Source organism: Mus caroli, chromosome 5 (genome assembly GCF_900094665.2).
Source record: "Mus caroli chromosome 5, CAROLI_EIJ_v1.1, whole genome shotgun sequence".
In the NCBI taxonomy this organism is placed as follows: domain Eukaryota; kingdom Metazoa; phylum Chordata; class Mammalia; order Rodentia; family Muridae; genus Mus; species Mus caroli.
The window spans coordinates 90,384,345-90,407,553 of NC_034574.1; the positions used below are offsets into that span (position 1 = coordinate 90,384,345).

The following is a 23,209-nucleotide window of genomic DNA, read 5'->3' on the forward strand; positions in this document are numbered from 1 at the left end:
TCCTTCCTTCCTTCCTTCCTTCCTTCCTTCCTTCCTTCCTCTCTCCCTCCCTCCCTCCCTCCCTCCCTTCCTCTTTCCCTCTCTCTTTCTCTCTTTCTCTTTTTCTTCTTTCTTTTTCTCTTTCTCTCTTTCTCTCTCTCTTTCTCTCTTTCTCTCTCTGTGGGGGTGGCAAGACAGGATTTCTCTCTGGCTGTCCTGGAACTTGATCTATAGACCAGGCTGCCCTAAAACTCAGAGAACTACCTGCCTCTGCCTCCCAAGTACTGGTATTAAAGTGTAGGCCTCCACACCCAGCTTTTATTTTTGCCACTGAATTTTAATATCTATCTGTGGTTACAGCTACATAAAAACACTCCAGAAAATATATTTTTCCAGCTCATCTTTTTATTACGTTTTCCATTTTCACTTCTGCTGTCTCAAAAATTTCTTTTGCACATACCTCTGAAATGACACTTTTAAAAAAGCACACCGACCGACACACCCCAAATTCCCTTGAAGCAAAACAAGATGTAAATTTACAAGTTTGTTTTGCTGCTGGTGCTGATCCTGAGATAAAACCTGCAAATCCAGGCACTTTTGAGCCTTTGTTCTCAGGTATGAAATCTGATCATTTCTGTCAGCGCTGTGGGATTGCTGACAGAAAGCTTATCTTTCTCCACTTGTAGCAACATGAAGACTTTCTTATTTCTGTAGAGAAGCTGACTCAGGTCAAACCAGGACTCTGGCTTTAAAACAGAAAACGACTCTCATGACTAGCTGATATGACAAGAGTTGGGATTTAGTGTGGACATGAAGACCAGGGATAGGAGGAGAAGGTAGCTCAGAAGGAAGCCAAGATGCACCCATAAGAGTGTGAGTGTCTCAAGCATGCAGCTCACTGAGTTTCCCAACAGTTGTGGTTTTCTAATGTTTGAAACTATGATCCCTACTGGGTAGCTAAAGAAGCTAAATGAGGTCACTGAGTGGCTCTTGTGGCCACCTGATGGGGCTGCAATCCATAACACAAGAAGTCTAGATCACAAGGATGCAGGAAGATGGACTATCCATTGCAAACGTTGTTAACTCTCTGTCAAAGTTAGCATCCCAAGGGAATGTCTGGGGGTAGAAATGAGGTGCCACCCAAGGTTATCTACACAGAGACCTAAAGCCTTGGTTCATTGCTTTTTTTGAGTAAAACATCTCTCTACAAAGGAATATTATTTTTGTGTCAGCAGCTTTCCCAGCAAATGCTAATTGTGCCTCTGTACAGTGAGGGCTCTGTGTCATCCTGTGTCCCCTTTATACATCTTAAGGATTTGTCTACATACTGGAAAATAAGGTTGTTATTATTATTATTATGCTGACTTTTTGGCTGGCATTCTATATTTTATTTCCATAAGCGTTACAATAACTAGGGCAACAATGCCTTGGGTCCACTGTAGCTCTTCTGCAATCTATAGGGAGCAAGATTTCCATCTAATGCTTTGATGTGCCTAAACTTTCCCAAGTCATTATTTCATTTGCTCTGGAGAAGCCAGCATGGACCAATGGCCAGGGCCCTCCTCCTGAGATGTGCACCCAAGTCATTTACTTCACATGACTGAGGTCATGGTCATTTGTGCTTTTCACTCACTTTTTCCTCTCTTCTGCAAGGAAGTAGTAAGCTAGGGAAGTAAGGAGAGGCAGAGATGTGGTCCTGTCACTCACAGATGATTATAATAGCACAGACAGACAAACTCTTTAATTATAGAAAACCCCTCATTGTCTTTAGGTATCACAGATAGGGCATCTTCTACTTCTACTTCAAAAAATATCTTAAGAATGCAAAGTTGTGTAGCACAATAGCCCTTACAATTTTTTCCTCTCTTTAATTCTCTCATTTCCTCCTCTTTTAAAATCTCTGTGTGACACAAGTGTGTGGGGTGTGTGTGTGTGTGTGTTCTATTTTACATGTGTACATATTCATACATGTGAGTTCTATTGTACATATGTGCATGTTCATGTCTGTGAGTTCTATTGAGCATATGTGCATGTTCATACATATTAGTTCTGTTGTGTAAGTGTGCATGTTCATGTGTATGACTTCTATTGTACATATGTGAATGTTCCTGTGTGACTTCTATTATACACGATTGAGAACAACCTCAGGATTAACATCCACCTTGTAGAGTCCCCTGCTATTTTCTGCTTCTGAGGCCATGCTCACTGGCCCATGAGTTTCTGGAGATTGTCTGTTCCTACCTTCTGTCTTCCCACCCAGGAGTGGTAGGGTTCACAGACAACCACTACCATGTCTGGTTTGTACATGGTTCTGATGATTCTACCTCAGTTCCTCATAGTCTCCGAGGAAGCACTTTACTCACTGAGCCATCTCTGCCTGCATAATGTTCTCATTGACATCACCTTCGGAATTCCATCGAGTAGGTATTCCTTATGCATCTCCGTCTTCAGAGTTGCCCATTTGTAAAAGCAGAGGCTCCTAGGGAAATGCACTTCCTTGCCCTCAACAGCTCTGGAAAACTCCTTCCCAGCGAACTGTGGGTCATTTCACTCTTTGTACCAGAGAAGCTGAGTTGGGAAAACAGTAACAGCTGGAACAATTAAGAGGCAAACTTTATATTTTTAAATTTATTTTTTATTGTGTTATTTTATGTGTATGGGTGTTTTGCCTGCATGTATGTCTGTGCACCATGTGCATGCCTGGTACCTGTGGAGGTCAAAAGGTGTCAGACTCCCAGAACTAGATTTAGAGATGGTTGTAAACTGTTAATGTGTGTGCTGGAAATTGAACTTGAGTCCTCTGGAAGAACAACCAGTGCTCTTAATCACCGAACCATTTCTCTAATTCCAACCTGCCAGGATTTTGTATGAGAGTGTTCATCCCCTTAACTTGTCTTTAAACAAGCAGGGGATGAGCTGTGTCTGTTTGCTAGTTCTGCTGAGACAGGAGATGCCCAGTCTTCCCTTTCTAGATGCCACAAAACTCAGATATCAGAGCTTTGCATAAATGCTTTTCAGAGGCTCCTCAGCCTTGCAAGGCAAGCTTCTCCCAGGACCTTCCCACGGTCTTTCCTTTTCATTCACCTGTATCTCTGTGTTAATTTGCTCTTCTTGAAGGATCTCGGTCATATATTACCAATGATATCCCAGTGACTCATCCTCATGACTTCATTTTTAATTAGTTCTTTAAGATTACATTCTGAGGTAATGGGCTCAGAAATGCAGCCTGGGAGGGTATAAGTCAGCCCATAGCACGAACATTGCCTTATTGCTTTTCAACAACAGTACCATTACAAATGGCATTGCTTCCCTTTCTTCTACTTTAAAAGTAATAGGACCTCTTTTAAACCATAGAACATCTACATACATAAGTATAAATCTTGTTGGCATTTTAATTTTCTCCTTGGAAATCTTGTTTCCCGTGCAGTGCCAAAGGTTCCTGGAGTCTATTTCGTTATTGCTCTTATGAAAGCAGCTGTTCAATGAGCGCAACATATTTTGTTAGTTCATCAAGAAGCTGAGGAAGATTATGCTGTGATCAACTTCTGTCTGGCTGTAGTCAGTGCTTCTCTGATTGGGCTCAATGATTGATTTAATAGGTCTACCCCAGAGCAGTTACTCATCCCTGATATTTGCCCAATGCAGACTCCATGTTATTTATGTAAACGATGTTTTATATGCCTTCTGTGCAGATAAATCCAAGCTGACAGAACTGGTTAAGGGATGAGCGTGCTCCCAATTGGGAATAGGGACACAATATCTATCTTTATCAACCATCATGTTATTTCACTGTCAAATGGAGAGTGCTGATGTGATCGGGAGAATCTATTCTCTGCTCTGAAGGTAGCCCCTTGACATTTTAGAGGGCAGTGCATTAGGGAAGACACCAGAACAAAGATGGGCTTGGGGGTGACTGGTGTATCTCTACCAAATGAAAAGACTCCTAAATCATAGGAAAGTATTACACCACGGCCATTCAGATAGTCAAACCTCAGACAATGTTCTTAAGCCCAGCGCACTCTGCCTGTGTAGCTGTGGCCGATGTGTTGTCCTTTGAATTCACAAAGCATGAGCCCTGAGTGTTCTTTCGTTATTTTATCAGTGCTTAGTGATTTTCAAATTTATGGAGCACTTTATCTGTCTTGTCATTAGGAGATCAAAAGATTACATGTGATTTCTGGTTTGAAATGATGGAATGACAATTTATAAGGTTTCCTCTTTACTTGTTTATTCAGTTAACCACTCCTGAGCTTGCTCTCTCTCTCTCTCTCTCTCTCTCTCTCTCTCTTTCTGTCTCTCTCTCTTTGTAAGAAAGCACTCAAAATCCAAGAAGAAAGGAGAAAAGGATGACGGAAAGTTGATTGTTGACAGAGCTGGGATACAAATGAAGCAATAGTAAATTCAGAGGAAAAGTACACTGTGTTCTATGGCTTAGTCAAGAAAGAATAAAAGATAATTTTGTACAAAATTTCACTTTTACTTTGCAATTTAAGAGTCAATATAATTAAAGAATATTATATTTTATCGATATATTTATAACATTTGAACATTGAAAGATATCTGCCATTTTATTGCAAGTGTCCCAGTCAAGTTTCTATACATCCAAACAAACAGCCAACCACATCGTGGTTTAATAATGTTGTCCCATAGAACCCCATGGATATGAAATTATGTGTGAGAATCACTAAGATAATTATTCTGTGAAGGGAGGCTAGTGCCCTCTCATGTCCTATAGTTTTTAAAACAATAAAAAAGGAGAAGGAGAAACCTCATTAATATATGCTTGCAAAAACAATTGCAGTCATTTTTCCCAGCCGAAGACTAAATTATTGTGCATTATAGAGTGCCTGTCTACCATAAGTAGATTATTTCAGATCATTCCAGGAGGCGGTAGAGGAAAGATTGTGCTAACCTTAGCCTCACTGGTATCTGCAAGCTGTAAATTTCGTTAGATGATAGATACAAAGATGGAGGACAGATGGATGGAGGGGTAGACAAAATCAGATTCAGGATGAATTAGTGCTGTAGTCTATGCTTCAGGGCTGTCTTATTACCACAGGCTAGCAAGCATCAATGTCCGGCTCCCCCTCTCTCTCCCCCTAAAATGTACCGATTTATATGAAAATTAAGATTACAAATTAAAGCCTGACTCTCCTGGAGTTTTCCAGTTCATCAGCCATCCAATGAAAATGATGCCAAGCCTGCATACATAATTCCCAGACGATTACTTTGTCCTTACAGCTAAGCCCTGTCCCTGATACGAAAGATCTCTATCCACTTTTATTGAAATAAAGAACTAACATCATAATCCCAATATTGAGGTATAATCTTCATTATCTCCTGACCCTCTTGAGGGTCTCCCAATCTATATTACTTCAGATTTGGTTTATTTATAATCCTTATGTATTTACTTTTATTGAGATAGGATTAAAAACTTAAAAAAAAAAAAGCTTCCAAAATCCTTATGATCTCATGATTGAGTTTCAATTCAGCAACAATCAACTAATGTGGGAGAATGAGGTTTTTTTTTTTTTTTTTTTTTTTTTTTAAAAAACAGGGGTTCTTATAGTTATATAGTTCAAGCTTGAAAAGGAATTAATTGGTCCCCTGGGGTCCCCATTTCATCACATGAAGGGTTTCCACTCCAACTTGGTCTTTGTGAATGATACCATTATCTCTATTTTCTATTTATTAAAAAAGATTTGGGGGTGGTACTGATAGTATGTGCAAAGAAAAACAGACACAAACATCCTTTTACTTTCATCCCTCCCCTTAGCAATTACTGGTTAACTACAATCCCCTACCCGGACTTCCTTTTACCCCAAGAGTCTTAATGGCCTCTAGCTTTGCCTGAGGCTGTTAACTACCAGAGTAGTCATTGATGCTGGTCAGGATGATTTCTTGGAGATTGTCTTTTGGTTTATTGCTTAACTGTAGACAAAGCAGCCTTCTCTGTTAAAATGAAATGGCATTATTTTATCTGTAGCTTTCTTACAAAGGTATAGAGAAACGCCCATCATAACCATATTGCACTGAGGTATTTTCAAGTCATGGCATTAATCATTGTTTTTTGATGGAACTCCAAAATAGACGCTGAGAGTGCGTTACTCAACACTTCACAGGTCATCGCCACACTTTCTTATCTGAGTATTTAGAGACACACACCTTGGAGCCTGGATGTGTTTTTCACCTGCTTGCATCTTTTACTTTTACCTTTTATGTAAAAGTACATAGGAAAATATTTGGCTTTCGGCGTTGGAAATGTGGGGTAGAAACAGAAGTGCTTTTTACTGCTCATGTTTAGCTGCAAAGAATTCTTGTTTTGTTATTATTGATAAGGAGTTTAAACAGTTTTTATTGGCTCTATTACTCTCCTGGGTTTTACCTCTGTGCTTCTTATTGCCTGGGCACACACGGTAACACAATTAAGGAGAGAACACGAGGCAGAAATACCCTGGGATCCTGGATTCAGCTTCCAGCTTTCACTGGCTCTCACATGTATAATACTTTACTGTGCTGGTGTACTTTATTAAAGTGCATACCACACAGGATGTACACCTACTATCTTCTTATTTGGCCTTCAGAAAAATTCCTCATGGGAACACTGCAATAAGTGCTGTTTTATGGACAGGGAAGTTAAGATCCTAATATTGTGAAAGATGTGAAAGAAGAAGGAAAACACACAAGAAATCCTTTCAGGGCTTCCAACGGCATGCCTCACATGCTTCTCTGTTCTTTCCTTGGCTCGAGATAGGAAAAGCATTCTTCCTTCCTTTAGAAATCTGGCCCAAGTTGGCAAGAACATCTCTTGGCATTCCAGTTTAGATATTTTAATAGGAGGGCTAATAATGATGTTGATAAAGTAGGCTTATCCTAAATAAGACTCAAGGGTGTTAAGTATATTGTATGGGGACCCCAAAATAGTCTTTACAGGAGAAAGCCCAAGTTACCGATAATTCGGCGTGAAATTTTCAAAAAATTATTTTACCTGTTCTGATGTTGCCTAGTTGATGTATTGATGATATAGTTGTGTGAAGGGAGGGTAGAAAGGAAAAGAAGACAAAGAATATGGATAGACTAATTTGAAGGGCTTCTTGTCTCAGCATGGTAGCTGGTGCAGAGAATGGAATGTTGGTGTCAGAGCTGAAGGAAGAATTCACTTGTGCCCTTGGCTTAGCTTTGTCCTACAGGACAGAAGACAGGAGGTGCCATGCCGCAGGGTGAGGCTCACTTATAAGGAATACACCTAAACTGCAGCATGGTTTTAAAGCTTTACGTTTTGAAGTAAGCCCTCTTTCAAGACAGGCACTTTAGGGTTTTGATTGTTTGTCTGTCTGTCTGTTTTCTGACGCCAGGGACAGAGTGTTTGATTATACTATTTTGACTGATCAAAATGAAAACCAGAAATATAGCCTTTCTCCTTTATGTGGGAGGCTTAATTATTTTAAAGCTACTTCTTTTCATCGTGCAAATAAATGTTATTCCTACTAATATTTAAAACGATCTAGCTGGATGTGGTAAGTACTGCATACCGGTACACACAGCACTTGGGAGGTGGAAGCCAGAGGATTAGGAGTTCAAGACCAGGTTAGAATACAAGAGATCCTGTCTCAAAAAGCAAAACATTACATTTTGCTTAGATGCAGATTAGGGAACACAACGCAGGTTTCATAAGGCTTCTTTGACCTTTTATCACCTGAAACTTTCTTCCATGCAACCTGCAAGGTCAGAGGAAAGCTGGCTATTCCTCTCAAAGCTGCTTTCCAGGATCAAACTCAGGTTGCTAGGCTTTTGCAGCAAGCACCTTCACTCACCAAGCCATCTTGCTGGTCCCTAAATTTTATTTTAAAACATCGCATTTTGCTTGGTATTGTGCACAGAAAGCGACTGACTTCCCACCACTTCAAGAGAAGAAAGAGAATAAAATTAATGAATGGAACACTGAACGCTATAGTAGAGATCGTTGCTTTCAAAGGGTGTGCACAGGTACACATGATTTCAGGGAACTCAGTTCTCCATCAAGCTCTTCAGTCAGGTGTCCCAGATGATCTGCCTGAGAACTCCAGGACTGCTGATATCCTCAGCCTTAGGGTTTTTTGTTTGGTTTTGTTTTTTTATTTTTTAATTTTTTTTTATTCTGAGACAGGGTCTCTTGTAGCTCTTATATTTTGTATGTAGGAAATGATGATCTTGTACTCCTGATTCTTCTGTCTCCATCTTTCCTGCTAGATTTTAGCTATGTGCCATTGTGCATTCTCACCTTTCCTACTGCTTAGGAATGGCTATGCTTTCACCCATAGGGGAACTTAAGCAATGTCATACCACCACCACCACCACCACCACCACCACCACGAGTATGACCACCACCACCACCACCACCACCACCACCACCATGAGTATGACCACCACCACCACCACCAGCACCATGAGTATGACCACCACCACCACCACCATTACCAAAACCTACCGCTCTCACCTCAGAAAGGATAAATGATATTTTATTCCATGATGAATGACCAAGGCCTAGGAGCATGGCTCTGGGTTACTCCAAATTCTGTTATAGTATGGAAGGAGTTTCATAGTAGCAGAACAAGGAAAGTCATAGAGCAAGGTAACTTTAAGATACATTGATGTGAACATCAGAGAAGCAGGCTGCAGCTGGCAGAGAGGCCCTCAGACATTACCATCATATTCTTAGCCCTCTGACTGGTGAAGAACACATTTCAAAGTCTTTTTCTTCTTTAATTTAATTTTTTTTAGTTATTCACTTTACATCCTGCTTACTGCCCTACTCCTGTCCACCCCTCCCACAATCCTTCCCCCATTGCCCCTTCTCCTTCTCCTCTGAGTGGGTGAGCCATACCCCTAGGTATCCCCCAACTCTGGCACTTCAAGTCTCTGGGAGGCTATGCGCTTCCCATCCCACCGAGGCCAGACAAGGCCACTCAGCTAGAAGAACAAACTGGCAACAGCTTTTGGGATAGCCCCCCTTTCAGTTGTTCAGGACTCACATGAAGAGCAAGCTGTACATCTGTTACATATGAGCAGGGAGGCCTAGGTCCAGTCCATGTGTGTTCTATGGTTGCTGCTTCAGACTCTAAGAGCCCCAAGGGTCCAGATTAGTTGTCTCTGTTGATCTTCTTGTGGAGTTCCTAACCCCTTCAGGGCCCGCAATCCTTCCTCCTAGTCTCCTGTAAGAGTCTTCAAGCTCTATCCAGTATTTGGCTATGTGTTTCATGATGTTAAGTCTATCACTGAGATGGGCAAGAAATGGGTCTTTGTGGGGAAGGAGGGACTAGAGATAGCCAGAGAAGTTGTATTTAGGCTCCCAGACCTGTAACATTCCAAGGTCTCACACTCACTGCTGTTCCAAGCAGCCGGTCAGTTTTAGCACACCCAGATTCTTTCTAGACATCTTCTTTCACAGTTCAGCACACACTGTCCCAGGGTGTAAAAATGTCTGAGATGGCAAAGAAATGGCTATGAAAAATTGTTACCCAGAAACTTCCTATATAAAATTTTCAGTTATTCCTTGTGTCTATTATTCAAGTCAGCCTGGGAATTTTTTTTTTTTTTACTTGTCTTCTGAGATAAAAGTTGGATTCTAAGATCAAACAGTTCATAGAGTTCTGGCTTGCTTTAATGGCCTGCCAAAACTTTCTCCATGAAAACTTGACTTTTGAGTGTGTGTGCACAAGGGTCTCTTCTAATCAAAAACACAAAACGGGAAGAATAGCACAATTGTCTTAACATTAACAATTTATTATATGAACATTTACTGATAACAAGAGATAAACAACTCTTACCACCAAGGTATTTTCTATTTTTAAAACAATAGCGTGAATTTGTTACAATTATAGGAATTTCACGTCCTTCTTCCTATTCTATCCGTTATCCACATACATGTTCATCGTTGAGACAGTCACTGTTCTAGTGATAAGTCCTATGAGTCAATGATTTTGACCACCTCTACCCCAGGCCAGTAGAGAGAAGAAAGGAAATAATCAGACAATTTTAAATTTGAGGATACAGGCAAATTTACACATTTAAATTTGAGGATAAAGTTCTCAATAGGAAAGCTGTTAGCATTAATGTGTGCCTATCACAAAATAACACTCACTCATTATAACAAAATATGAAAGACAAGATATGTTTTTATAACTACTTTGTAATGAGAAAAATTGAGGTTCCAGAAATTTGTCCAGTGGCCAAATTAAGGCTAAAATTCAAACTGCTGGATGCTGAGACATAACTTCCTATGTTATTAAACCATCTCTTATGAAAACTGCTCAACTTGTAAAGGACTGTGTCTCTAGGTAAGCTCTTGTAATATTCAATAGAGGTGATGATTCCGTTCCAAAGGTGGTGTGTGTGTGTGTCTGTATATTAATTTTAGTCAGAAAAACAATACATGTATGGTTTATTAGTGACAGAATTTTTGTGGGGACTTGACAAAATATATTCTTCATGCCCACATAATTCAGAAATGTTTAAATAGCCTTCTGAATACACCTCAAGGAAATGATCTGTATTGTTGAATTTTTTGAATAAGTATAAATAAATAAATCAAAAGTATAGAGAACCATGGCAATGTACTTGGTGTGTTTCATAGTGTGTGATCTGGCCAGGTTCTGTGTCAATGAATGTTGAAGCATGGACCACCCAGGTAGTGACTATAAAAGGAGCTGGAGACAAAGGGAGAAGGGTATGCAGTTCCAGGCCAGCCGGGTGTCTGGCTGCTAATTGGGCTGTGCAGGGTTTTTCTTTCTTTTCTCCTTCCCTTCCTTCCTTCCTTCCTTCCTTCCTTCCTTCCTTCCTTCCTTCCTTCCTTCCTTCCTTCCTTCCTTCCTTCCTTCCTTCCTTCCTTCCTTCCTTCCTTCCTTCCTTCCTTCCCTCCCTCCCTCCCTCCCTCCCTCCCTCCCTCCTTCCTTCCTTTTCTCTAAACAAGTTTCAGTGGGACTTGTGAACACACTCAGGCTTGAGCCATACACAACCAAGGGCAAACCTGGAGATGCTGTTTGCTTCAGAAGTAAAGGCAGAGCCGGGGCAGAAAGTATTGAAAACCTCCTAGGAAGAACATGGGACAATCTTAGCACACAATCCTGTGCAGTACAAATGGATCTGTGTAGCAAATATACGCTCACCTATGCAAAACATTGTAAAATTATTTGAGAAGCACTTTCAGTTTACAGAAAAAACCAAAGAGCAGATTCCTCAATCCTCATGGGTCTTTTTTTTTTTTATTCATTTTTGTTGGTTATTATATTTATTCACATTTCAAATGTTATTCTCCTTCCCAGATTCCCCTCCACTATCCCCCATCTCCTCTCCCCTCCTCCTGCCTCTATGAGGTGCTCCCCCACCCACCCCTTCACTCACTCCTGTCCCAGTGCCCTAGCATCCCCTTACCCTGGATCATCCAGCCTCCACAGGACCAAGGGGCTCTCCTCCCAGTGATATTTATAGTAAACAAAAATTTGTTTAATCAGTTGAGTCCCCAGTCTCTTTTGACATATGTATATGGAATTCTGATGGAAAGATCTCCCTCATTTATTTATTACATATAAGTACACTGTAGCTGTCTTCAGACACACCAGAAGAGAGCACGGATCTCATTACAGATGGTTGTGAGCCACCATGTGGTTGCTGGGAATTGAACTCAGGACCTCTGGAAGAGCAGCCAGTACTCCTAACCACTGAGCCATCTCCAGCCCCAAAAGATCTCCTTTTAATTCTTCTTTACAGATGTGATGCCTCTAGGTAAACAGTGACTTTCAGATGATACTGTGTAAAGCAACTGGCAGGAAAGTGTGCATGACAGCAGGCCTGACTTCCCAAAGCTGACCAAGAGGTAAGGAAAGGACACCTTTAACAGTGCCTGTGTGATTCTGAAGCAATTTCATGAAAAAAATTGGCTAAAAATTCTGAGTGAGGGAGGCAGTACTTAACAGTCCTTTTCAAATTATTATGTTAGAATGAAAAAGTTTTAGTGTCTGGGTTAATTTATTGTCAATGAAAAGAATAATTGTGAGAATTAGAAGTGAAATCTTTAGGGCTATCAAGATTGTTCTATGGCCAGCAACATGGTTCAGCTGGTAGGGCATTTGACCTTCACTCCCTGGGACCCACACAGAAGGAAAAAAACCAATTCCCACAACTGTCCTCTGACCTCCACATGGGCACCACTGTGGCATATGTGCCTACCCAACATAACATAAACAAAACAAAACAAAACAACAAAAACAAAATAAAATAGAGAAGTAAACTCTTAATGAAATCCCACAGACCATGCATGTTTTTAAAGATGGGGAAGAAAACTAATATAGCCTTGTGGGGAGCAGAGAATTCTCTGAATGTGTACTGTGGATATGGCCATGTCAAGGATTCATGGGAAAACGGCACCTCCCCACTTTTGGGTTAGGCGTAGAGATAGATGGCAAGGCCTTCCTTTAGTCTGTATGCAGATGTTGCTAGTGTGTACAGAAAAGGTCCCCCCACCATTGCTTTCTCCCTCATACTTATGTTCTGAAGACTGTTTTTTACAGGGATAGCTCCTTACTGTTAGTTAAATCTGCCTCTTTGATTGAGCTGTGTACCATAAACCCTGCCTCTTTGTGCCCAAGTCTAATAAACATTCTTAGTTCCCATGGTGTTGCATTCTCCATCAAAGCCCCGACCACCCAACCCCACCTTGTCTGTGCATCTGCATTTGTCTTTTTTCCATTCCATCACCACCCAGTTAGGTCAAGTCTCTGGAAGCCATGCAAGGATTCAGCACATCAAAGGATTCCAATAGAAGATATAAATGTTATTATTAACTCACTTCATGCACTATAAATCAACATTTTTATTGTATGTATTTTGATATGTCTGAAACTTTCTATTGAAATAACTTGGTCACCAATCTCTTGACACAGTGTCACAAATAGCACTTCTGTGAGTGAGTGAGATCCTAAATTACTTAGGGTCTAACTTAAAGTAATCTAACAAGTGTCTTAGACGGGTTAGAAGGTGGTGTTCGTGACCATTACTAGTCAGTATCAGCATTACATAGAACTAATGAGAAAAAGTACTTTATTTCTTGATCCTTTTAAAGCTTACCAGTTTTGGCTCAATTTCTGGCACTACTCTGTGTGTCTCCCTCACTCCCATATTCCATTATTTGATTTCATATCATCTCTTTCTTATTGCTCTTAGCTCCAAGGGAAGAACAGATTTTTAGCTATGTAAGCCACAGGCTTCATTCACAAGTTGATAACCCAACTACACAAGACTTTATGTCCTGATGACTAAGAGCTTTGAACAATTTGTTGACAAAACAGGGTTCACTAGAGTTTCTGTAAAGCCACAAATTCAGAAGGGGCGTGAGTCACTCTACAGCCAGCACTACACTCATACCATGAAATATTATTCTACATCCTTGCTTGGGTCTCTCTAGGACCAGGCTTAAGGAAAAAAGCAAGCATTCTGTTCAGAGAAAAGAATCATAATTGGCTGTGTGAAAAGAACAGTGTTGTTATGAAAGCAGCGTCCGAGGTCCCCAGGAATAGGAAGGCGGCTGCTTCTCTGCCATCAGCAGCGCAACCCCGGAATCGTCTGGGAACTTGCTTAACTTAAGCCCTAAACAATGTTAGAACATTGTTTACTTTTATTATCTAAACTGTTGTAACCCAAACTCGGTAGGCTGCTGCGTTGCTGGATTTCTGATGTCTCCTGGTGACAATGCAAAGCACTGGTGGCTTCGTTCAGGGGCACTGCAAACACCCGGAAGCCTTTCTGATTTCCCAATTGCTGCGATGATTAAGATCAGCTTACTAGAGACTCAGTGTGGCTGGTGCTGGCCTGGAGAAATCACTCAGGTAAGCTGAGGCTCCTCCTTCTGTTTCTCCATCTGCTGGGCTGTTACCACGAAGACATATTGACAAGGGCTCAAGGAAAACACGGAATATTTTATCAGTAAGATTTTGCTGCCCTATAGACAGATGTTAGAAAGCTGTAATATTTAAAAATAAAGAGATAATCATATGCTTGAGGGGAAAGAACAAAACCATTTCAGAGGTAAGGGAGAAAATTGTAAAAAAAAATAAAAAAAGGAAATTGGAAAGACCGAGGACTAGGTTGACACACAAAGTGGCAAATCCTTCTATGGAGAAAAGAAAGTTGTATGTGTGCCTCAGGCAAGCCTTTACCCTTAGCCAGGCGTTCTCCACACACTGGGGCCGATTTATACGAAGTACTTAGCAGGGCTAATGATGGATTACAGAACACACTCATCTCTGGTCATCAGCTGCTTAATGTCAGGGCTTAGACTGAAATCCATATAGTCCAGTTTTCATAAAAATGTAAACATGAACATGTTGAACATTTTGGTAATTAATGTTCGGAGAATATAAAAACATTACTCTGTTCTAAGTCCATCTATCTTTTCTGGGGAAGCCAAAGCCCTTTGCCTACACTTACTTTTACTGAGACACTCACCAGGGATTACAATTGAAGGTTACATAAATATTTACAATTGACATGTGGTTGGCTGTCATATATTAAGTCAATACTGAACATCTTTAAAGAGCAGAGTCTCTTCTTTGCCATTTGACACTTTAACATTGCTTTGCAAATACATTTTGAGTTCAAACAGGAGCAAAGAAGAAACTGGCTTTGATTTTCCGCAGGGTTGGGCTGAGATCCCGAGTAATCATTTCCTGCTCTGCTTCCAATTTCTTATCTGTAAAACAGAGATAATAATGTCCACCACCTCACAGGGCTACATGTTAGTGAATGCCATAGCACTGCATGCAAACACTGAGAGCCTCAGTAAATGGCAAGTGACATCATGACAGAAGAAAACAAACACAAAAAGCAAAACGCAACTGACACGTACAAGCAGATGAGCGTTATTACTGGTCGCTCTTTTCTTAAAGTTTATACATTCTATTCTGCTTGTATGGTGTAGTAGAGCCCTTCTTTATCACGTTTTCCCACTGAAAGGGGGAAAAATGCCCCTTGAATCGTGGAGGATAGGACACATGTAGTTGCACAGAAAGCAAGAGGAAACAGGTAAACTGCACTAGAAGAGGAAAGGGGCCTAAGGTCTAACTTGATGGCCCCAACTATCCCCTTAGTGATGGAAACCCAGACAAATAATGGCAAAACCCACAAGCTGAAACCTTCAGAGTTGTCCCTGCTTCCTGTTTGTCGTTTCTAAGAGACAACTGTGCAATGTATCTACAAGCCAACACAGGACCAGGGCAAACAATCCAATGGCAGCACAGTGAGAGAACGCCAGGGATGTACAGCAGGCCTCAAGCTTCCTTGGCTCTTGCGCTGAGGTGTTCCTTCATGATCACAGTAGCTTTAAAGTTTCTGGAGAGCTTTACAGTTTCTGGAGTCACTGGGAGATAATAACTCCAGAGCAGCAGAGAAGATACTGCAGAGTGTACCGGTTAAGTCAGGTTTCACACAATAGGTGTGGCTGAGACGTGAAGGCCAGCGAAGCTGTTGAGAAAAGAGAGTGTGTTAGCAGTGAAGGCACAGGCTCTGACAGCCCTGAAAGTGCTATGGAAGAATTCTTCAGACACATGGTCCCTGACGGGTAGTCATGCTCCAGGAGGGGACTCTAGCTCATGCACATACAGGCAGAACCACAGTTTTTTAAAGCACATGAAGTCAAGAGGCTAAGTGGTGGTAGCCATAGAGGAGGAAGGAAAGATGTATTTGATCTCAGTGCATTATATAAGTGTATGAAATTCCCAAACAAGTTAAAAATGTGGGATTACAATGTATGCAAGTTCACTAAGGAGCCAGTAACCAGTTTGTTCTGTATTCTACATGATCCCATGGAAATAGGTGGGAATCAGACCACACAGCACAAATTCTTACAGGAATGAAGCTCTCCCACACACCCCAAACAGGACCCCATAAGCATTTCTTAATATATGTAGGCCCAGTCTCCTCTAAGAAAGGGAGGCGGGGTGGGGGCACAGGCTGACCTGCCCTAGAGAATGTATTCAAACCTAAAGAAATGAAAATACTTCTTTTGTCACCTTCCCATCCTATTTCACTCAAAAGGATTTTCAATGCTGGGTATGATGGTGCATGCCTGTAATCTTAGCACTCAGAGGGCTGAGCAGACAGATCACTATTTCCAGGCCTGCCTGGATACTGTTTCACAAAACAAATCATTTAAAAGAAAAAGGAAGAAAGATGTAACAGTGCAGGAATGAAATGCCTTATCCTGGTTAGTGTGAGGCAGTGTTCTGTACTGTAAGTCGTCTTTTACCGTAAGAATTGGTCAAGAATCCAGAGTATGGATTGTGAGTCTTCAATATAATTTAAGGCCTGGTCATCTCATCAATGGCTATCTGCTGAGTGCCTACCAGCAATTACCATCATGCTTAATATTTTAAAAGATAAACAAGATATGAGCTCTAATCCTTGTTAGTTAAATGTCTGCGTGATGTATGACTAGACTGAGTTTTTTTTTTTTTTTTTTAGGCCTTCGAGTGTTTCTGCTTATTTTTAGCTGAAAATAGTAAAATATCACAACTATAAAAATGAATTATCTTTTTTCCATTTACCTTGCATACAAATAAGTAAAAGAGAGGCTATTCTTATGCACAGAGCAATTACAAGATATTTTTTGTTCAAAAATGATCATTACAGAAAGCTGTTTCCAGAATAACACAGAATCAAGTAGGAGAAAGTATTATGAAAAGTCTATAGTGTTTCAAATGGGTATTTGGGGGCTGTAGAGATGGCTCAGAGGGTAAGAGTCTGCATTGTTCTTTCAGAGGCCCTAGCACCATGCCAGGTGGCTGACAGCCACTTGTAATTCATGCTCCAGAGGGATCCTATGCCTCTGGCCTCCTCAAGCACCCACAGTCAATCACACACAGACACACAAGCAATTCAAAAGAATACAAATACCTATGCAAAGAAAGAAGTCCACTTGCTCTACGAGAAGAGGAGCTAGATGTGAAGGAGTGGATTATAAACATGAGCACTACCTTTCTCAGCTTTGAATGAACCCTGACAGCACAGCTATGCACAAACATATAAACCCTAAATATTTTATGGGTGTTTTAGTTATCTCAGCAAATATTGCTTGGCAATTTTAAGAAACTAAAGTGAAAAAGTCAAATAACAGTATTATATATGCTCTAAGTCAATTTGTTTCATTGAACAGTACCGACACTTTACCTGTTTTCTTTAAAAGATATATTGTATCCCTTAATTTACTAACTTATTAACTTCAATTTTTATATTGTCAGGCATTCTTTTATGTGTACAACTTATTTCTAGCTCTGTGTATGTCTGTTTGCAGATGCCCTTGGAGACCAGAAGACAGTGTCATGAAGTTGTAGGTAGTGCTGGGGACCAGACTAAGGTCCTTCCCAAGAGCACTGCATGCTCCTCACTGCTAAGCTACTTCCAATGCTATAGCACGAGGCTTCTGAATGGTAGGTCATGGCAGCCTGCAGAAGGAATGGTGACTGTTAATAAGACCTTACAGAGAAGAGAATACTATGGTTTTACAATATGAAAAATCTGCAATATTCTGGAGATATTAATTTTTAAAATGTCACTATAGAATATTTTCAGAAAGATTTACACTTGCTTTTTAAAAAGAACACTCTCCCTTTGTAATATTAATGTATTTTTTCTTACCTTATTCACCAGTCAATATATTTGATCTTCCATACTGGAGCAACGAGAGTACACAAAGTGAAATTTAGATGAAAACCAATCTCTGCTTTTATGTGTTCTCTCTGCCAGGGTGTCAGCCAGCCTGTGTGTATTACACACTGATCGAAAGGCAACAGTTAGAGATGATAAATAATCCAACAAATAGACTCTATCTGATCAGCTTTGGAAAACAGTATTTCATCTCTTCTCAATGTTCTGTATTGTCCTAGTGTGCAGCTGCCTTTGAAATCTATAGTTCCTGGCATATCTGGGCTAAGGTTATACTAGGAATTTACCAAGCCTGTCAGTCTCTAACCTTCTCCTACGTTTCATTATATCATTCCAGTTATAATTAGTTGTCTGGTAAAATTAAGAACAGTCTATTTCAGTGAATGCTCATGTGAATATTTAACAACTTTCTGCTAGAATGACAGCTTTGCGACAGGAAGAATAAACTAGAAAAGCGAAAGTCACGGAAGTAACCTTAGTTCACGCAGTGATGCTAGCTCAACCAAAAAACCGCCAACACTTTGATTTCTCCTTTTAGTTATTAAGTGTGGGGCAAATATGCCTGCCAGAAGACAAGCTGATTTTGATGCCACTCCTGCCTCAACTAGCATGTTTTGAACTGACCTGTCTTCATTGCTATGGCTCCCTAGAAACTCTGCTGCTTCCAAGCGTTGATTCAGCTAAGTGCTTTGACGTTGAGCTTGTCAGTGAAAGCTATTTTAGTTCTCAACTGCATCTCCCTTCCAAGTCTGCAAACTGTTGCTGCTCAGCCTCACCACTCCCTGTTTGATGAATGTGAAGGAAGGGAGCTACAGAGTCAGTTACTATCTGCTTCTATCAGTAGCAGAATCTACACTGTGAGTGGTGCTTAGCAGGACCAGACCTCTCATAGTTCATCTTCCTATCCATGGAGCCTGAGTGGCTAAGTCACTGTTATCCACTCACGCCCTGGGTATGCAGTGCTTTCTACCACACCTGACCCGTAGGGAGTACTCTTCCCACTGACTTTACAGGGGTTGCATGATTAACCTGGACAGTCTTGAGAACAGTTGTAACAGCACAGTGAGCACTACAGGAAAAGCAGTAATCCTTGTTATTATTTTTAGGGTGAGAACAGTATATTTCAGGGAAGGTCCCCATTTACCAACTGTCCTACTCACCTGAAAATGGAAATAAGGAAAAATGAAACAGAGCTTTTTAGGGTTTTTTCGCATATGCATGTGAACTCTAGCTCCTTAGGAGGGAGCACCAAACTGCAGCAGTGCAGTGACACTCTTACAGCCCAACCTCATCTCCCTCTTGCCCCGGTTTGCTCCACCAATGCCTTTTCCCACACAGGCAAGTAAAGCTACGAGCTGGTGAGGGTTCAAAGGGACACAGTAAAGCTTCTGACAATTGAGAGATATTAGAGTGGAGGGATCATTTCTTTCAGACTTGAAAGAGACAAAATGGCAGATCCCATTGCTACCTTTCCCAAATGTGTGCAAAAGCAGACTAAACATGCTATTTATGTGAAAACCCTAGGTGGACTCCCAGAATTCCCTGTGGCATGTCTTGAAGGGGAGTAATAGCGATCTGTTCCTGGCTGGGCATGAGGCAGCTTTTCACATCTACACCATAACAAAGGTTTCCCACTGTGGAAGAAATGATGCTGTTTGCCAGAATACCTCCCATTCCTTCCTGGGACAAAGCTCAACTACATTTCTTTCTCTCTCTTGCTATTAACTGCTAAGTTGGTGCTGAGTTTTAAAGCCTGTAATAAGCTCTGTATTTGCTTTCTTCCCTGTTACCTAAATGTGCATGAACAGATGGAAGACATTATTCTTGAAAATGGGTGTCAGGAAGCAAGGAGCTGAAATTTTGCATTTGTTTCAATTGTGAATGTATGCACTACAAGTACTTGCTATACTTAGGGCTTTGTCACAATAAAATTGTAGTACATTCATATGATAGTATAGCTATTGCAGGCATCTCTAATGTAATTTATACTATTCTCAAACCTGCCCAGAAATAACTAATCAATACACATATTACCTACTAAAGCACATGTATTATTGTTACAGACATTTGAAATCCTTGATGATCCTATTTCAGTAAATTTTTCTCTTATAATCCATGATTGTAATGCCTTTTGGCATCTACCTCCCGAGAAGAGGTCCTTAGCTTAGGCTTTACCAGATTATCAAAGGTACTGCAAAAACCTGTTCTAGGTGGATCTTGAGTACTGTTTACAGAGCAGAGCTCTTTTCCTCTCCACCTAGTCTTCCTCACTCTGCAGACCCACACTGCTCTGCAACAGTTTAGTTGCTTTATGCAGAGCACTATACTGTAACTACCAAAGTGACCCCAACAAGGTCCACAGTGGCCTCTGGTTGGGTATGACCCAAAGATGAAGAACAAGCAGAAAGTATTAGATAGGGTCACAGGGCTGTCTCAGAAGGCAGAAGCAGGTGCATCCTATAGAATTCAAGGCCAGCTGGTCTAAAAGGAAGGAAAATCATCTCAGGAGATATCAACCTGGAAGGAAGGTGAGATTGAATATAGGAAAGGAAGATGCAATTATGCCGCCTACACAAACAGTTCAATTGTAATTGTATTTGTATGAGAGTTATAACTGCCAGGCAAGAATCAATCTTTTCTGGTATTTTTCTCTTTATCTAATAGATGAGCAGATGTTTTCATTTCTCAGGTCATAAGGGCTTCTGAATTTACTACATCTCAGATGTAGCCTTTTAAAACAACTCTTATTAGCCCTGTTCTCAACTAACAATAATGAAGAGACACAGAGTACCCGAAGTGATCATCCTTCCAGAGAGATTTTTAAAAGATGTAATGTTAAAAAAACAAATCTGTTTATTTAAATAAATTCTTCAGTGATAAAAGTTTTTTTTTTTTTTTTAAACACAGTTCTGTGTGTAGAACCCAGGCCTTGTGTACTTTAGGTAAGTGACTGTCTGTCTAGTAAGGTTATAAGACAGGTAGGAGTCTGATGACATATCTGTTTTGTTCAGTTTTACCTCTCCCTTTACAGTCTTCCCTTATCTTGGATCAGATGAATCCCATGGAAACTCTAAAACTGCTCTTGGCACATGGACCCTGGAATTACATGACGTATTTTTTTTCTGGAAGTACTACTCTGGTATTTTATTAGGACGACTAAGCCTGTTACTAAGACAGTAGCTTTTAAAAAGGTACTTGTTGGTGTGTGTTTTTAATTATTTGTGTGTACTTAGGGGCACATGTGTCGCAAGGCCAGAAGACAACTTTTGGGAGTTGGTTCTTTTCTACCACATAGGTCCCAAGGATTGAGACTTAATCCACCAGGCTTGACTGCAAGTGCCTGGAGCCCCTGCGCCAGCTCAGCTTTTCTTTTACCTTAAAGATATAGGAATAAAGAAACAAAAATAAGATCTCACTAGCACAGGGTGGTTGCAAACTCAACATCCTCCTAGCTCATAAGAACTGGGATTATAGACATATGCTACTATGTGTGCATTAGTGGCTTCTTAGAATGTTTTTAGCAAGTATAATACTTTGCTCTAAGTTTTTGTGTAAATTTTCACAAATCCCAGAGTGAAAAGACAGCATAAGGAACCCACGAGGAGACATTTCTCGCCTTCAACAGCTTTTACAAGGCTGGCGTTCTTATTTTATTTTTAGACCTTTTCTGCAGTCCTTACGATCAAACCCAGGGCCATTCACAGGCTAGATAAACAAGCTTCAGCGCCCCACTGCAACCCTTCCCCTTTTAGGCTGTTTATCTTATTTGAATTCCTCATCAGAACTGCTTTTTGTCCCTTTATTTTTGCTGGTGTATCTTAAATCAAACTCTAGCCATCATATTAGTTAATCTGACTAAAAAAAAGTATTTTTGTAGGATAATTACTTCATTTTACATTTAACACACTTAATAGAATAGAGTCCATGTCTCAATTTTGCCTGGGTGACTAGAGAATGTCTTCTTGGTTTGTTTGAATGAAGATTACAACAGTACCCCCAATGGTTGTTTGGTTGCTATTATCTTTAGTTTACTAAAAAATTCTTGTGTTTGTTTTGGTGGTGGTGATAGCCAAATCCCGCATGCTAAGCAGGAGCAGGACCACTGAGCTACACTCCCAGCTGCCCATACCCTCTCTTTTTAAAATGCTACTTCTTTTCTGGAGAGGCCAGGACATTCTTCTGTCAAATTTCCTTCATTCCCATTCTGGATTTCGCTGGCTGCATAGTCTATAGTTCAATACATCCTGTTTTCTATAAAAAGAAACACTTGTTGGATTTCAACAAGAAATCTTCCTTTTAGCAAGAATATGGCAAAGGTAACACTGTGGAAACCTTCACTGCATTCAGGAAGAAACCTAGCACAAGTACAAAAGGGTGGGACAAGATGGGACTGGGCAGGCCAAGATATGACCCAAAGGGGTACAGAGGAGGCGGGGCCAAGGAAGAGAATACCTCAGGAAATGCTCTAGGAGATAGAATCCAAGTCCTCCGAGCTGTCCTGGACATCAGTGCTGTCGCTGCTGCCACTGTCTTTGCTTGTGGGGTTCTCGGGCAGGCAGGCCTCCACAGCATCAGGAAGTGTGCCGCCCTGTGTCTCCTGGGTCTCCTCGGAGCCCAGAACCACATATCTGTTCTTCTTCAGCACTAGCTGCCTCCTCAGCTCATCAGTCATCTGTGAGAGATCCCGCTTCATGGCGTAAGCATCTTCGCCATCGGCATAGTACTTGGGTTCCACCTCACTGACCTGGAAGTTGAGGGTGTTAGAATACAGGTGCAGGGCCGCCCTGTTGCTCTTCCTGACATGCAGGGACACGTACTTGGCGCCGAAGTTCTCGATCATCGCCCGTGAGGCCTGGTCCATGAGCTTCTGGGCCAGGCCGAGGCGCCGGTGTGAGCGCTTGACGGCCAGCGAGGTGATGTGCCCGTGGGGGACATCATCGGGGTCCTCCTCCATCTTGGCCAGGACATAGCCCACGATCTTGCCGTCCTCGTCCTCGGCGATGTAGGAGAGCTGGGGCCACGACAGGCCATGGTAGAAGTAGTACTTCATCTGGTAGTTCTCCGGCAGGCAGAGCAGGTTGCAGTGCTGCATGTTCATCAGGTCGTCGGGCCTGGCATTGCGGATGTTCATCCTGGCGTCGTTGCCTTGGCAATGGTCCTCAGCAAGCCAGGCGGAGCAGAAACTGGTGGCGGGAAGGCCTACGGGCGGAAGGGGCGGGGCTAAGTGCGCTTCCTCCGGAAGTCTGCTGTCCCAGCCCATGAGGCTTCCTGTTCTCAGGCCTCTGATTGTTCACATTTGGGAAAGGGCGGAGCAAGAGGAGCTGAATCCTCGGTTTAAAAGGTATGGGACTCATTGCATACCTGCATGTGTGTGCAGTGGTACATGTACAGGTCAGAGAACTTGAAGAAATCTCATCTTCCAACGTGTGGGTCCCAGGGATTGAACTCAACTCCTTATGTGTCATCAAGCCACCTATATTCCCTGTATTCGATGAGCCTTCTATTTGGACTCAGGTTTATATATATATATATATTTTTT

The 23,209-nt window shown here is 41.3% G+C and overlaps 1 protein-coding gene across 1 annotated transcript; it reads right to left on the reverse strand.

Moving 5' to 3' along the window:
* Window positions 1–12,806: 12,806 nt before the first annotated feature.
* Window positions 12,807–22,877, reverse strand: Naa11 (N(alpha)-acetyltransferase 11, NatA catalytic subunit). The gene is made up of 2 exons (XM_021163183.1): window positions 22,123–22,877; window positions 12,807–15,471 (listed from the first exon to the last, which is right to left on the reverse strand). Exon 1 carries the CDS (start codon window positions 22,799–22,801, stop codon window positions 22,136–22,138), a length of 666 nt encoding a protein of 221 aa, XP_021018842.1. The 5' UTR covers window positions 22,802–22,877; the 3' UTR covers window positions 12,807–15,471; window positions 22,123–22,135.
* Window positions 22,878–23,209: the final 332 nt, after the last annotated feature.